This window comes from Vidua chalybeata, chromosome 1 (genome assembly GCF_026979565.1).
Source record: "Vidua chalybeata isolate OUT-0048 chromosome 1, bVidCha1 merged haplotype, whole genome shotgun sequence".
Classification (NCBI taxonomy): domain Eukaryota; kingdom Metazoa; phylum Chordata; class Aves; order Passeriformes; family Viduidae; genus Vidua; species Vidua chalybeata.
Window position 1 is genome coordinate 131,533,705 of NC_071530.1, and position 14,460 is coordinate 131,548,164.

The following is a 14,460-nucleotide window of genomic DNA, read 5'->3' on the forward strand; positions in this document are numbered from 1 at the left end:
TGTTTGTATTTTGATATATGAATATTGTCTGTATGTTTTTTGGGTCACTAGCCATATGTCATTTAGAGATGCACTGTAAGTTTTGTAAATAAAAAAATCTGGAACATTCCATTTTTGACCAGGTGTTTTTAGTATCTGCATAATTTTGAATAGCTCTTGATGGGAGCACATGGAATTGCTTTTATTTAATATTTTCAAATCAAGGGATAATTAGATAAAAATATATAATTTTTTTCTGTCACATTCTGGAGGGAGATATAAAGTTAAATCATGTAACAATTCCTGTTTAGGTTTCAGAGTAAGTAGAATCAGCTCTAATCTAAGAAATCTAATAGGCACACAGTTCCAACCTTACAAACTAACTGCTTGCACTCTAATATCCTGTGACTAAGTTTTAAAATGGTTATTTTTATGTGCCAAAATAATGATTTTCCTTTTTTCTTTTATTTTAAACAGGACCAAGCGAGCTCATGTCCCGCTAACAGAATGCATTTTTGAGCTCCCTAATTTGACAATTCAAGCAACTAGAGCTCAAACTCTTCTGCTTCAAACTATTTATCAGAGCTGGTGTCATCCTGTTGGAAATGTCAGTTCAGTGGTGGTAAATGAGGCTTTACTGAATGAGGTTTTCCAAACTTCAGGTAAATATGTGATCCTTTTGGTTAAGTATTTATTGTGGTACAGAGCACTTCTAGTGACTTCCATACAGCTATATCCTTTAAATGCAGGTTTTTACTTATAGTACCTAACAGAGAGAATGTTTTTGTGTGTATATGGGTATTTATAGCTTGTATTTAAAATCCAGGATGTAAGCTAAGCCACCCAGCTTCCCTCCTTGGCACCAATTTCTGGATGCATTTAATTTTCCCATACAGGATAATTTTTCCATGCTTCCCTCATCTGAAACGTCCACTTTTGCTGCCTTATATGGTACAATGTTGTTACTTCAGGATCATTCAGAGGTGAAACTGGATTATTAAGGGCTTTATTAATCAAATGCATACATTGAATTCTTTAGAAGGGCTGCAGATGTTTCTCATTATTTCATAAATAAATGTTACTTAACTGTTGTAAAATTGCTGAAGATATGCAAGTGTTGGTGATGATTACATGAATAATGAATGTTGTTATCTGTCATCCTTTTGTAAAACACCCATAGATTTTGGGAACAAATTAAGGATTCTGAGCGGTTTACAGAGGAAACCGGAGTTTTCAAGTAATCCAGAAAATGATATTTTTCTTTTTATTTCTATGCAGGCTAGAATAATTTAGAGCTGTACTGATTGCTTGTTGTAAATAAACCCATATCAAGAATAGCGGATATTTTGGAATATCCAGCATTGCCAGTTGTGGAGAATGTGTTAGGAGAATGATTTAAGTGCAGAAAATCATATTTGAAACAGAGTGGTGGATTAGACCACTGGAAGTCTTTCAGCCCTGCATTTCTTGATCCTTTCCATTCTTCTTTTTCGCTCCTCCTGTTTATTGAAGTTAAATCTGTGTTGATCTAATGTTACAAAAGAACTGTTGTATTTTTGTGCAACCCTTAGAATAAATATTTAAAGTGCTTGGATGTGCCTTCTTTCATGAAAGTAATTTTTGTCTTTATTCCTTCAATCTGTGTGGGTCACCTAAGAATGAGATTGTCACATTTTATTTTTGAGTCCTGGTACTTGTAAAGGTAGCAGGTTTACAATCCACAACATGAAGAAATCTGAAAATACAGTTGTTTGATCGCTTCAAATGCTCTTAGGGTTTGCACAGTTTCAAACTAACCTATTATTTAGCATGTTTCCGTCCATCAATGCAATGAACTGTGAAACAGCTCTGATAACAGTGTCTGTGCAGAGTCGAAATCTGGAGCACTCATTTTAAGTACTTCAAATAAAGTAAATGAACAATTTAATGCAGTTATTTTGATCTTCTCTTGTTCATGGCTTAACGCTTCACCTGGTAAATTTTACACTTCTGTAGTTGTGCTTGGCATTAGCTAGACTGAAGGCAGCTTTGTGTTCAAGGCTATGAAATGATTGCTGTCAATCCTTTTGTCTGAATTTTTGGCTTGTTTGATTCTGTAAGCCTCCTACCATTCGTTTGAATACTGTTGTGTAAAATTTAGTATCATGCCTTGTTGAAAGTCATCCGTGTAATTAGGGTCAGCTTCCACATACTTTAACAGTAACAGGTATGTGTGTAAACCTCTAAAAAATACTTGACTGTATTTGCACAGAGAAGTTGAAATTTCAACTTTGGTCATTTTTCTTTCTTTTTTTTTTTTTTTTTTTTTTTAATGAAGTAACTCCGAGGATAATGCAGTCAGTAAGGAACTTGTCAGTAAACAAGGCACATCTGTTAAACGCTTACTTACATTCAACTTAGTTTCTCCAACATAAAACAAAAGCTGCTGAATATTTCTTGGGAGTCCTTGTTTTGAGCTCCTGCCTGCCACTGCATGCCCCCATGCTCCTTTAGGCTGGTACAGAGTGCCCTTACATGGCTCATGTGTTGGGCCTGGCAGTAGCCTGGCAAGGTATTTGGGCACCCCCTCCTGCCACTGTGTCTCTGAGAATCTTTGTGGGTGAATAGATGAGCTTTTCTTGTGTAACCTAAACTGTCAAGGAAGAGATTGCCTTTTTCCCATGGTATTGTGTTTTCCATCTGAGCACAACTGGTTTTTGGCTATGCACAGAAGTAATACTTCAAGAAAATAGGTTTCTGTCTTCATGATGTTGTGGATTAATATTTCTTTGATTAATTTACTACAAGTAATGAAAGTATAAACACTTGTTTTTAAATTGCTATTTACTGCCCTTCCTTTTCATTTTCTGATTATATTTATATTGAATTGTAGTGTTCTGGCAGGAAAAAGCAACAATATACTCAAAGATTCCCTTTCCTTCACTTTATTCTACTTCTCAGGGAATCTTTTTCTCGAAATTAATTGCTTACATTCTACTGCTTCAAAGAATTGTAATCTATGTGTTTCATGAATACAGTGGCCCAAATTTTCTTCTTTGTTTACATTTTCAAACTTCTAAAAGCCATCTTTCTAACTGATTAGAAAAAAAGCAGGACAAACAGCTTTGTCTCTGTCCAGATTTTTTCCCTTTTTAAAGTAAATTAAAAAGCCCTCCCTATATTTGACATTATTCTGAAAAGAAAGAAAGGGCTTATTTATTTTATCTTCTATTTGTAATGGTCTGCTGTTATCCTGAGGTTTCCAGAAAATCTGACTGCTATAGGCAGATCACAGGATTTTATACATTCTTGATGCTCAATGTAACGTCATGCTTGTTTTGTGATTTGTGAATGAAATGCGTCCTCCTATGGAAATAGTCTACTTCTTAGCTACCTGCCCAGATCTGTTCTACCAATCTGTTTCACCAATATACTGTGACTTGAAATTTTTCTTCTCTAGGTAGCTCCTCATACATAGCTAGTCTCAAATGCGTTTGCCATTTGTTTACATAGCTTACAACTTTCTCAACTGCCTTTGTCTGTATTGCCAGGTTTTGTGTGTGATTGAAGGGTATTATTGGAATAAAACAGTTGTTGCTGAACTCTTTATGTCTTTGTTGGGGCTTTATGCCAGATACTGTTGAAAGTGTTGGGCTTCCTTAACATATCAGTTCAGTATCACTTGAACTCAAAAGTGATACCACAAACCTTTGTAACCTCTCAGTCAAGATCTTTTTCAGCAGCCATTGTGCTAAAAGCACGGTTATGTGCTTTTTCCAACACAGCCATCTCTTCCAGTTTTAGAACGTCATTACTGAAACTTAAAATATGGGCTTACAATATGGGCTAAGATATTCTATAGGAGAAGAACAGATAATATAGGGGAAAATAGAAATAAAAAATGGAAAGGAAGAAAACCAGGAGAAACAGGATCATCTAATAAAAAGAGAAGAGAGTGGCAGAGGAATATAAAACAAGAAGCAGGTAGAAAGAGTTAAAGTAGAAAAGCAGTAGAAGTCAAGAAAACCAAAAATTAATAGGAAGGCAAGTACAGATGCATAAGTTGCAGGAGTGGGAGGAACCTTAGGGAAGAACACGTGATTGTTGGCCCTTTCACCTGCTGTGGAGAGGCTCACAATGTATAAAGGCCCCTTTGGGAACCTGTTTGCTAGGTAATGGCTCAAAGACCTTCTATGGATCTAGTTTAAAAAGGGAGCTCTGCACTGTGTGCTTCCACAAACATAGGAACAAGATTTTATTGCTAGTATGTGGGGTTCTGTCCTAAATTTTCACCTGGAGCAGAAATGTTATCCTGCTCCAAAACTACTTTCAAAGGTAAATGAGGCTGAAGTTGGTCTAGGGATTCAAAACAACCTCTCTGAGCTCTATCCTCTACAAATTCTTTTTTGTAATAGATTAATGGAGTACCAGAAAAGGAAGATTGCTTGAAGATTAACACTCTTCTGTCCCCCATCTACTTCCCTCCCCTTGTTCTTCAGAAACCTTTTCCTGCTAGGAGAAAGACACTTAACTCAATATTCCCTAGTTTGTTTTTAGGTTGTTATCTTCATTAGATCATCTAAGAATTCATTTTTTAAGTAACTTGCCAAAAGGCAAGTTGTCTGGAAAAAAAAAATTGAAGTCTCAAAAGGAAGTTGTGTGTGTTTAGTTTCTGACAGAATTTAAAAATGAAGTGTCTGTATTACTTACAATTTGTATTTGTCATACATATTCGTAAGGTCTCTTATCTTAAAACTTCCGGTAAAAGATGCATACACTACTGTGATGGACTGAGCTCAGAACTCGTGGAGGACAGATAAAATGAGTATGTCAAGAAAGATGTATGATTTTTACTCTAGAAAATTTTTATAAACATGTTTAAATATTATATCTTAGCTTGAGATGATTTAATTCTGCTTAAGAGCAGGTTTTTAATTATAAATTATATGGACTTTAATGAAGCTTCTGAAAGCATTCAACTCCCTTCATTGCAATTACACCTTTTGTAATCCATATATTTAAATGTCTAGTTGGGAAAAGTTCTTTTTAGGGTTCTTAGAAGTCAAGATAGATTAAAAAAGAGAGATAGTATAAACAGTTAAACTTATTACTTGAATGAATAGGCATTATCATTTAAGTACAAGATTGATGCATACTGCCTGAAACAGTTATATAGGAACAAAAAGAATACAAGACTTAAAATAGATGGGAATACAAGTGATAAAATGCAGCATAACAAACAGAAAGGAAAACAGCTGCAAGCAGCTTTTTGCTCTTTTTCATGGGTCAAGAAAAAGCATTACTAACTTTTTAATGCATTACATCTAAAATGAAAAAAAATAGCACAAAAGCAGTCTTCAATCCACATGAAACTCTTTGGAAATTTATGTTTTGGTTTAATTTTGTAATCCTTTTGGTATACAAGCACAATGGCATGTTACATGTCAGTTAAATAATGTGACTTCTTATGCTTGTGAAACATCCTGATTCTGCATTTCAATCACTATAAATGTGGAAACAAATATGAAATTGAAATACATCATGTTTTCTACATTATTGCATGTATAGATGTCAATATTATTGCAATTATTAATATACAATTTAAAAAATAAAAGTAAGTGTACAAAATACCAAAATATTAGGAAAAGGGCATTAGTTAAGATCTTTCAAAGGTTGAGTATGATTAATCCTATAGAGTAATTTTACTGTGTATTTTTTCCATTATTTGTTAGTAAGTACCTGAAGCACTCTGTTTCTAACCATTTCAGCTTGCCAAGAAAATATATACACAGTCACACATGGCTTTAGTTTACTCTGGAAAACTGGAACTTGCTACCACTTTTTCCTTGTCCTGTTCAGGTAGTTCATTATTTTGTTGACAGTTCGGTTCCATTAATCTGGTATTTTTGGGAAAATTGCTTGCAGACCTTACATTTCTCTACTGAAGGTGATCAAATAGGCATTGAATCCCTCATGTAAATGATGTCTTAAAGTTAAAATAAAATCTATTTTCCAGAAAGTAACTGTAAAACTATTTTATGCAAGATTTCATGTGGGATACCTTAATGGTTGAATAATAAATTTTACCTCATAAAAATGAAATTCAATAATACAGTAGCTTTCTCAGCGCAGTAGCATCTGGTTGAATCTCATGAGAGCCAATATTTTCCAACTCATTAGGATCATGTCGTTCTGTATGTCGTCAACATTGACTTAGCCAAGCTACCTTTACTTACATAACCGCCAAACTATTAAATAGGTCTCTTGTGGAGTGAAGTCAAATATTCCTCTTATTTTGCTTTTGCCTTGGAAGAAGAAAAGAAAATGTACATGCTGTAACATTTAAACATCTGGTCTAAACCACATCATGGTAACAGTGAGGAAAGTAACAGGATTCAGTATTCTTCCCAGGTGTACATATAAAAAAGGGTTGTGGAGCTGCTGCATAGTTCTTTTAGCCACTTAGGAAAAAGTCTAAACAAGTGACCTGCCTTTCTAATGCCCCTGGTTTTAAAACTACTTTTTTCCTCTTGCCTGCTCCCTTGCCACCGAACTCCAAAACACAAAAGCCAGCCAAAGACCAACATTTCAAAGTTTAGAAGTAATGCAGGTTGTTCAGCTCTAACTTCCTTGTAACATACTGGCATTTCATCTCTGTTCTATATAACATGGACAATTTTGCATTAATTTGGAGGGGTATGAATTGAAATTTCTGTCTAAAATAGAAGTGTAAGAGTGTATTCTCTTAATTGCTTGGGAGTGGCAGGACACAGCTATATGAAGCTTGCACAGTATAAGCAGTTTACTGTCTCATGCGGGTGATTACCCACATGTGTCCTCATCCTTCGTGTCGGCCCAGAATGCAGTGTGTAAATAGTATTATTTTTATATGTTGTGCATTTCTGTGAAACTCTGGTAGATTATCAACTCTAATTTCAGATGGAAAAACAGCATGGATAAGCAACCTAAGAACCATTTCTTCTTCAGCTTAATTTTTTTGAGCTTAATTTAGTCATGTATAAGATGTTATTTCCTCTTGTAGTAAACATTTTCAGTGATATTCTTAAGTCATGAACTGACTTGCACTGGAAGGAGATAGGTGGGGACATTTTATCATTTCAGTACATAATCAGTGAGATTTATCTTGCTGAGTATCTAATAAATCCTCTGCCAGAAGCAATGGCTCTGTTGTGGCCTGAAATGAGGAACTGTCATGGAAAGTATGCATTGAAACCAATAATTATGATTGCCTCTTGATTTTTTTCTGGTCTAATTAATATATACTACTAAATTTTGAAATTGAAACATACAGTATTCTAATGAAAGAATGGTGGTAGGCATACTTAAGGCATTCATGCAAGCTTAACTTTGATGTGTAATGTTGTGCTAAAGAATCTAATGTACTTCAAAATCCACATGAGACTTTTTAAATGTCTTTTGTGTTGAAAGTGAATGTATACATACTGTCAACAGAACAGTGAAGGAGAAAAAAGATAAATAAATCAGTGGGTTGTAAAAGGAATACATGTATGCATGAAATCCATAGCTGTGCATAAATGCATACAAATTTCTTGAGCTGAATTGTTTCAGAATTGCAGGAGAGCTCAGTTCAGTGTCTTTGTTGAAATTTAACAGCAAACTCTTGAGTATGTTGGTGTGCTACCAAAAAACCAAGACACCTAAGCTTAGACCTATAAATAGTACCCTTACTCCAGAGTCAGTAGTTTATTTGCACAAACAGCAGTGTGACTGAGAGCACCTGTTTTGTTTGTTCAGCTGCTAGTTTGATGTTATTGCTTGTTCTTGTGCTTGGTTAGCAGAGAGGTAGGCTGCCTCTTGGCCTTGTTCTAGCTGCATCAGGTGAAAAACTCTACAGGGAGGTTGAGATGGTGGCTTCTAAGAACAATAGAGCATGTTGAGCCTAAATTACTGAAATTCAGTGTTATAACAAGAAGTCTAGGAAGAACTTAAGTCTTGAGTCTGCTGAATAATGGCAACTGGGAATTTTCTGAGAAGCACACACAAAAGAAAACTTCAGAGATAACAGAAGGAAAGGTTATTTTTTTTTTGTTCAAAAGCCCAGAGAACCTGTCAAATTTAGAGTGAACCTGGAAACCATCAGTGGTTGCTGATATAAAAATAAACCATGAATGAAGCAGCCATAGTGTTTTCTTGACATCTGTGTTTTTTAAGAAAAAGCTTCGTGCAGAGTTGTTGCAGTAGAAGTATTGATGCCAGTCACCACCATTTCCTGAATACTGCTCTTCAGAAGAGTAGAAGAAAGCTATTTCTTTGTACCTGGCAAAAAATAATAGGGTTGTCAGACAATTCAAGTTGGAAGAGTCTGCAGGAAGTCTCTGCCATTCAATCTTTGCTAAAATCAGAGTAAATTATGGGATGAGACCAAGTTCTTTAGGGCTATATCCAGTCAGACCTCGAAAAACACCAAGGGTAAGAATACCGTGTCTTTCTGTGCAGCCTGTGCCACTGCTTGACTGTTCTCATGGTGAGAAAGCTTTTCAAACATTCTAGGCAGAACCTTTCATATTTCATATATGTCTTTCATCCTACTACTGTTCACCTCTGTTTAGAACCTTCATCACAACTTTCTTATACATACAGGAAGGCTGCTAATACGTCAAGTGTGTTGCTGCTGTTTTTGACCTAATTAAGCATTAAAGCAAAACTACAACTTAGAAATCCTGACTAATCTTAACACTCTGTGATAGTGACTCTGAAATCTTTTTCCTGTTCAGATTCTCATGCCAACTAGATTTAACCCGAGTTTCAATACATCAGAACATACAAAATAAATCATGCTATTTTCTGATTAGTAAATATGTATGACATGAATTAATTCCAGCTTAGACTATCACTGTGCTCGTTTGACATTTGTGGAAATTGTCAAAGTCAATATCTCTCCTTTTCCTCTTCCCATTAATGAATCCTATTTTGTGGGGAAGTAGTTCATGTAGTGAGATATTCTGGGAGGAGATGAAAATGCATACAGGTGCTACAGCACAAAGAAATTATTGTAGTCGATGGCCATTATGGTATAATGTTTTCTGTTTATGGTGTCATTGGTGATTTTTTTTATTATGTTTACTTATTTTTATTTATTGAAACAACTTGAATCACTTTAAAAGAATTTGGAATGCCTTATAGTGCTTATCTTTCCCCTTTTTATTCAGAATGAGACATTTCAGTTTGGAAAGGAGCAGACTAGTTAGAGGTTTTCATCTTGATGAGGCAAAAAATATCAAGACATTTTTTAATGGAGTAGATTATTAAGGAATGTGAATGAAATGAGAAAATAGTAAAGATGAAACGGAAATATTCCCATGAGAAACTTCTTTAGTAAAAATGTGTTTATTGTAGTAGTTTTTAGGAAAAAAAAACCCAAAGCATAATCAAAAGTAAATAGGTTTAAGAATAAGCAACTGTTGAACATGGTAGAAGCATAGTTTCTGTTTGCAAATATGTAATATTGACTGCTGACCCTGAGTAGTATGTTTATGTAATATATATAGTCTTGATGAAATAAAAGTTGTAATGAGTTAAAATTGTGGGACAGATCCCAAGTATTGGACTGCTGCTTAAAACTTATTAGTGTCTACAATACTAAGAGTTAAAAAATACTAGTATTCTCTAAAGTTACTTTTATGGAATAAACTCTAGTGAATGGTATGGAAAACAACTTTCCATCTGTGAGAGTATTTCAGTTCTTGTGGCAAGGTAAGATGATAAATACAATGGTATTCTTGCCATAGAGATACCAATCATTATGTACTGCAATAGCAATTTTTAGTCTGATGTCCCATGTGACTTCATATTATATTAAATCAAGCTTTAAAAAGGATACATACCTTGTAATTATTTTAAACCTAGTGATTACAGATCCAAATCCCATTTTTTAATTGCATGTATATTCAAGAAAAATACCTTTTTCTCCAGGAATATATAATTTGGGAGAGTTGTTAAGCTGTTAGCAATGCAGACTGTATGAGGAGTAATTATTGTATTTCTTGCAGTCAAGAATAATGTTTTTCCTACGTGTCTAGTCTGCCTCATAGTCATAGAATATAATGAGTACAAGTTATATGTGACGTGGTAATGGTAAGGACAGAAAGTGTATTTTTACTGGGAAATACTGAGTGAGCTTCAATTATAGGAGCTCTTTTGCCCATTAATATTTCACTTAGTGTTATGTCTCTAAAGGCAGGCAGTTCTTTTGGAGGAATATTCTACAAAAAGTAGAAATACACAGTAACATAAAAAGGTAGTAATGATAAGGGAGACAAAGCCAGTGAAACATTAGGTTCTCAGGAAGCTATAGTAAGCAAGAAGACTCTTAAATTAACAATTTACAGTTCTGATTTTGCTATTGGAAGGTAATTATTAAGGTGCTAATATAGAAAGGGAATGTGTTCTGTTACAGAGTTATTTAATGGTATCCAGTGAATGTCCCTTCTGTTTGAGTGAAGCATAATAGGAATATATACAATGGCAGATGTAGCTGCTTTGATTTTGCTTTGAAGTGTTGTACTGCTGTAGGCAAGTATTCCTTATTGTGTAGTATTATAAAGGTATGTATCACACTATGTGAAACACTAATCAAACTCTTGGGTTCTAAGGATATATCAGAGGTCTCTGTATAACCACAGCTCCTGGATTCTGGGATCTTTGTCTTATGTGACATAAGAGCTCTTATACCTGCTTAACATTCTGCAATACATATTTTGTAACACGGCTGCTGGCTGTTCAAGGAAAGTAATCAGAACTATTTCCAGAAACACCTTTGTTTTACTTAGACATCATCTAAATAAGCAAAGTCCCTAGTCTGAGCTTAGTTTCTTTCTTTTATGACTATACCAAGATCAAACCAATTGTGTCTTGTTGTTGTTTGTTTGTTTTTTTTTTTTTTTTTTTTTTTTTTTTTTTCTTTTTTCTTCTTTAATACACAACAGGGGACCTGAACAGTAGGTATAGATAGGTAAAATTGTCTCTTGCATGGTAGTTTCAAATGTTTTTCTCATTAAAGATGCTTTCTCTGAACTGGGGTTTATGGTAAGCATTTTCCCTTCCCCCCATCAGTTACTGCAGGCAGGGGACTGACTAGAGAACACAGAAATTAAAAAGAAATGCAAGTCTTGGGTAGTGTTATAGAAATGTTTCACATCTTGACTTCTGGAAAGGGTGTTCCTATTACTATTCCAGTAATTATCCAAATTTTCCAATTTGAAGTCAAGGACTTTTTTTTTCCCAACCTGCTGTTGGAAGAAGAAAAGCTTAATTGCTCTAAGGGGTATGATCTTGTTGAGAAGCCACATTTACTTCTTCAAATGAATTGTCCCAATACTGGAATCATATTGTAGACTGTTTCTGTTTCCTGAGCTAAGTGAATACTGCATGATTCAGAGCGAAATGGAAGAATTCCGATGTTATAGAAGTCAGCCATCTTTACACCTGTGATGAGACTTGGAGTTCCCTTCATGTGATTGCTTGGGTTTTACCTGGCTTCTGTGACATACCACAGCTGGATATAGCACTTCTGTTATGTCAACTGCTTTATTCTTGCATTAGTTATAATTTTTCATTCTCCTAGATGTACACTCAGGTTTGCAGTGTAGCCAAATACCAGCTATTTTAGTACTTGGAATTACTGGAGGAAGTTTTCAAAATAAAAATTATTAAAAATACTGATAAATTAATCACTTGCTTTACTACAAGCCAAGAAGATCAAGAAGAGTTTTCAAACTGGTAGCTTTCCTAACTATTTTAGAAAGTCAAGGAGTCCATAAGATTTTCATTTTCATCTGTCTCCCAGAATATTTTCCTTAACTTTTTGCTGTTCTTTTCAAAGAAAATATTTTAGGAAAAATCCATTTTTTGCTGCCTCAGTCTCAGCCTATTTTGTGTGAACTCAGTACTTTGTACTTAGAAGTTATCTGATGTCTTTTGGTTTCAGTTTGGATAGCAAAAAATACATCCTCCAGATGTGGTTGTGCCTGTTGTTTGATAGATGGGTCCATTCAGCTTTCCTATTTTGTGTTTTCTGATATTTTGGCTTTTGATGGACTACACTAAATTCTGTTCCTCTCCTTGAATGATTGTGTCATCTCAGAAACTCAGACCTCAATTAAATTTTGAGATGCAGAATTGCTCTTTTCAATGCCTTCAGATTTGTGAAGAATAAATTAGTCATCCATCTACAGTGAGTTCAGCAAAAGAAGTGAAATAAGAACTTGGTTTAATTTTTTGCTTCATAAAAGGGAAATTTTCAAACTCCTCCACTTACAAAGGATGACTAGAATTAGAGAGTAAAATAGGGGTTTTGTCAGAGAAACTTTGGATATCACAAGAGTCTGTTGTGATTTGTGATCAGATATGAGTCCATTTTTACCCTGTAGAACAGAGAGGAGTGGCAGCCTTGCCTTACAGAAGGGTACTTCCTTTGCATCAAAAATGTACAAAAGCAAAGCAGTTTCTTCTGGTATGGTCTGTTACAAGCAAAGGAAATGGGAAGAGGGAGGATGATTTATTTTATTGATGTATTTATTTTCTAAACTAGCCATACTGTTCATGCTTCCCAGGATTTAAATGCAGTTGTTTATGAGTGCTCGACAATGAATATTGCTGTTGTAAGTAGTTAGGGCTGTGCTTGCTATGCTCTGTCAGTAAATGTCTGACTGGCAGGTTTAGAATTGTAGTGTATACAGTGTAAAACACCTGTTAGATATCTGTTATACTTAAGCTTTTTGCAGATTCTTTTAGAGTCGCTCTTGGCTTTTAAAGAATGTAGTTCCTGTGTGTATTCAAGAACTTTTCAAATGCTGTGGAATTGTGTTTCAACAAAGATAACATACAGTTCAGAGAGGTGAACTGCACTATTCTGGGCACTGTCTTATGAAATTGTATCTAAAAATATACTGTTTATGCCAACAAGTCAGATCACTTCAGAGACATTAGGAATCCACAGATATTTATGTCTATTCATTTTAGACTGAGCATAAGCTTTAGAGCAAAGCTTTGAGGCACTGATGTAACAGCATTTGCAGTTCTGTTGAAAGCTCGTATGGTTGTGTCTTGCTATTGCTCTCATAGCTCCTGGTTTCATCAGTTAACTCTGTGTTCCGTTCACTGGGCTTAGATGAGGTGGTTGTGATCACCAAAGTGCTAAGCACTTGATCTTCTGTCTTTCAAGAGAGCTTTTTATAAAACTTGCTTTGATGTGTACTCCGTGTCCAGGCTACTTTCCCAGTGGGATCGCTTTTATGCTGCTGTCTCTTCATATGCTGCAGTATCCCATATGTTATCAATGAAACACAGCTTGCCAGCAGATTTTGAGCTTATCACCAAGATGGTACCTCTACCATATTCAGCAATAAGATCAACTACTTCTTTAATTCATAAAATTTGCTTTCTGTAAATTTTGCACAAAATCTTGAAAAATTCTCTTCACAGGTACCGAATATTTCCTGAATGCAAGGAAAAAACTATCTGAAAAAGGGAATAGTTCTGAACCAAACTATTGTTGTGACCTCAGTCTTCGCATCTCATGCCCTCCCACTTCCTTTGCTGCCTTCATTTGAATGATTTGCTGAGTTTGAATGTAAGCCTTTAGGCAAGTTTCTTCCTACCAATGTCAGTAGAAAGCTGTTCTAACTTAAAAACTGAATGGGAAAATGATCAACAGAAAAGAGCTGGTGATTTTTACAGCATTGCAGTAAGCACTAAAAAGTCCACACGCATTTTTATGAGATGAAATAAAGAAATATGGTGCAGAGCATTCACTGAAAACACTTTTTTTTCAGTATTTGTCTATTAAGCATTCAGTCTATCAGGCATTCAGTCAGATACTGCATTTGCTATGGTAGCACTTGATGAGAAAATTGTGCTGCAGCAAAAGAATACAGACTTTCGACAGAATACCTTGAAGCATATATGCAAGTAAAATGGATGATTTTCTAGAGAACTGAATTTGTGCATTGCCCTCCATTTTACTTTCTGAAGCTGGTCTGAGTTCTGAATGTTTTCATTTAGATTTTTCTAATACTGTCCAATCTTTTCTGGAATGCATTGAACTGTACATATCCTTCCAGGGTGAACATGACACTGTTTTATTGTACCAGGTGACTTTGCTCTTTGAAAGCTCTTAGGCTTTCAAAATGCCATGAGTATCTGCAGGTTAGTTAGATGAGTATTGTTAGATTTTCTTCAATTCTTCCTTTGAAATTCTTGTTTGCTGTAATACGATAAGATTTATGTGTTTGTAGAATAAAAAACATCTCTGTGTTTACTTGTCACATTCCTGAATCTCCTTTGCAATTTGAAAGACTACTTTTACTCTGTCTTTTGTATACAATTGCACGTGTTGAATATAGTTGAACATATTCATATAATATGTTTATTTCCTATGCATTTACAGTACGTTAGAAGTTTCTATTGCAAAGAATGGAGAAACTTGAAGCTTTTAATGTGTCAGTCTGTGTTCAAGTGGCT

General features: G+C 35.0%; 1 protein-coding gene across 4 annotated transcripts in view; it reads left to right on the forward strand.

The window, feature by feature from the left end:
• The window catches only part of VPS13B (vacuolar protein sorting 13 homolog B), a 429,986-nt gene that overhangs the window by 94,601 nt on the left and 320,925 nt on the right, over nucleotides 1-14,460 (forward strand). For all 4 annotated transcript variants that reach the window (XM_053960664.1, XM_053960682.1, XM_053960693.1 and 1 more), the window contains exon 17: nucleotides 457-641. In XM_053960664.1, the coding sequence (XP_053816639.1) occupies nucleotides 457-641 (185 nt within the window). The remainder of the gene's footprint in view (nucleotides 1-456; nucleotides 642-14,460) is intronic.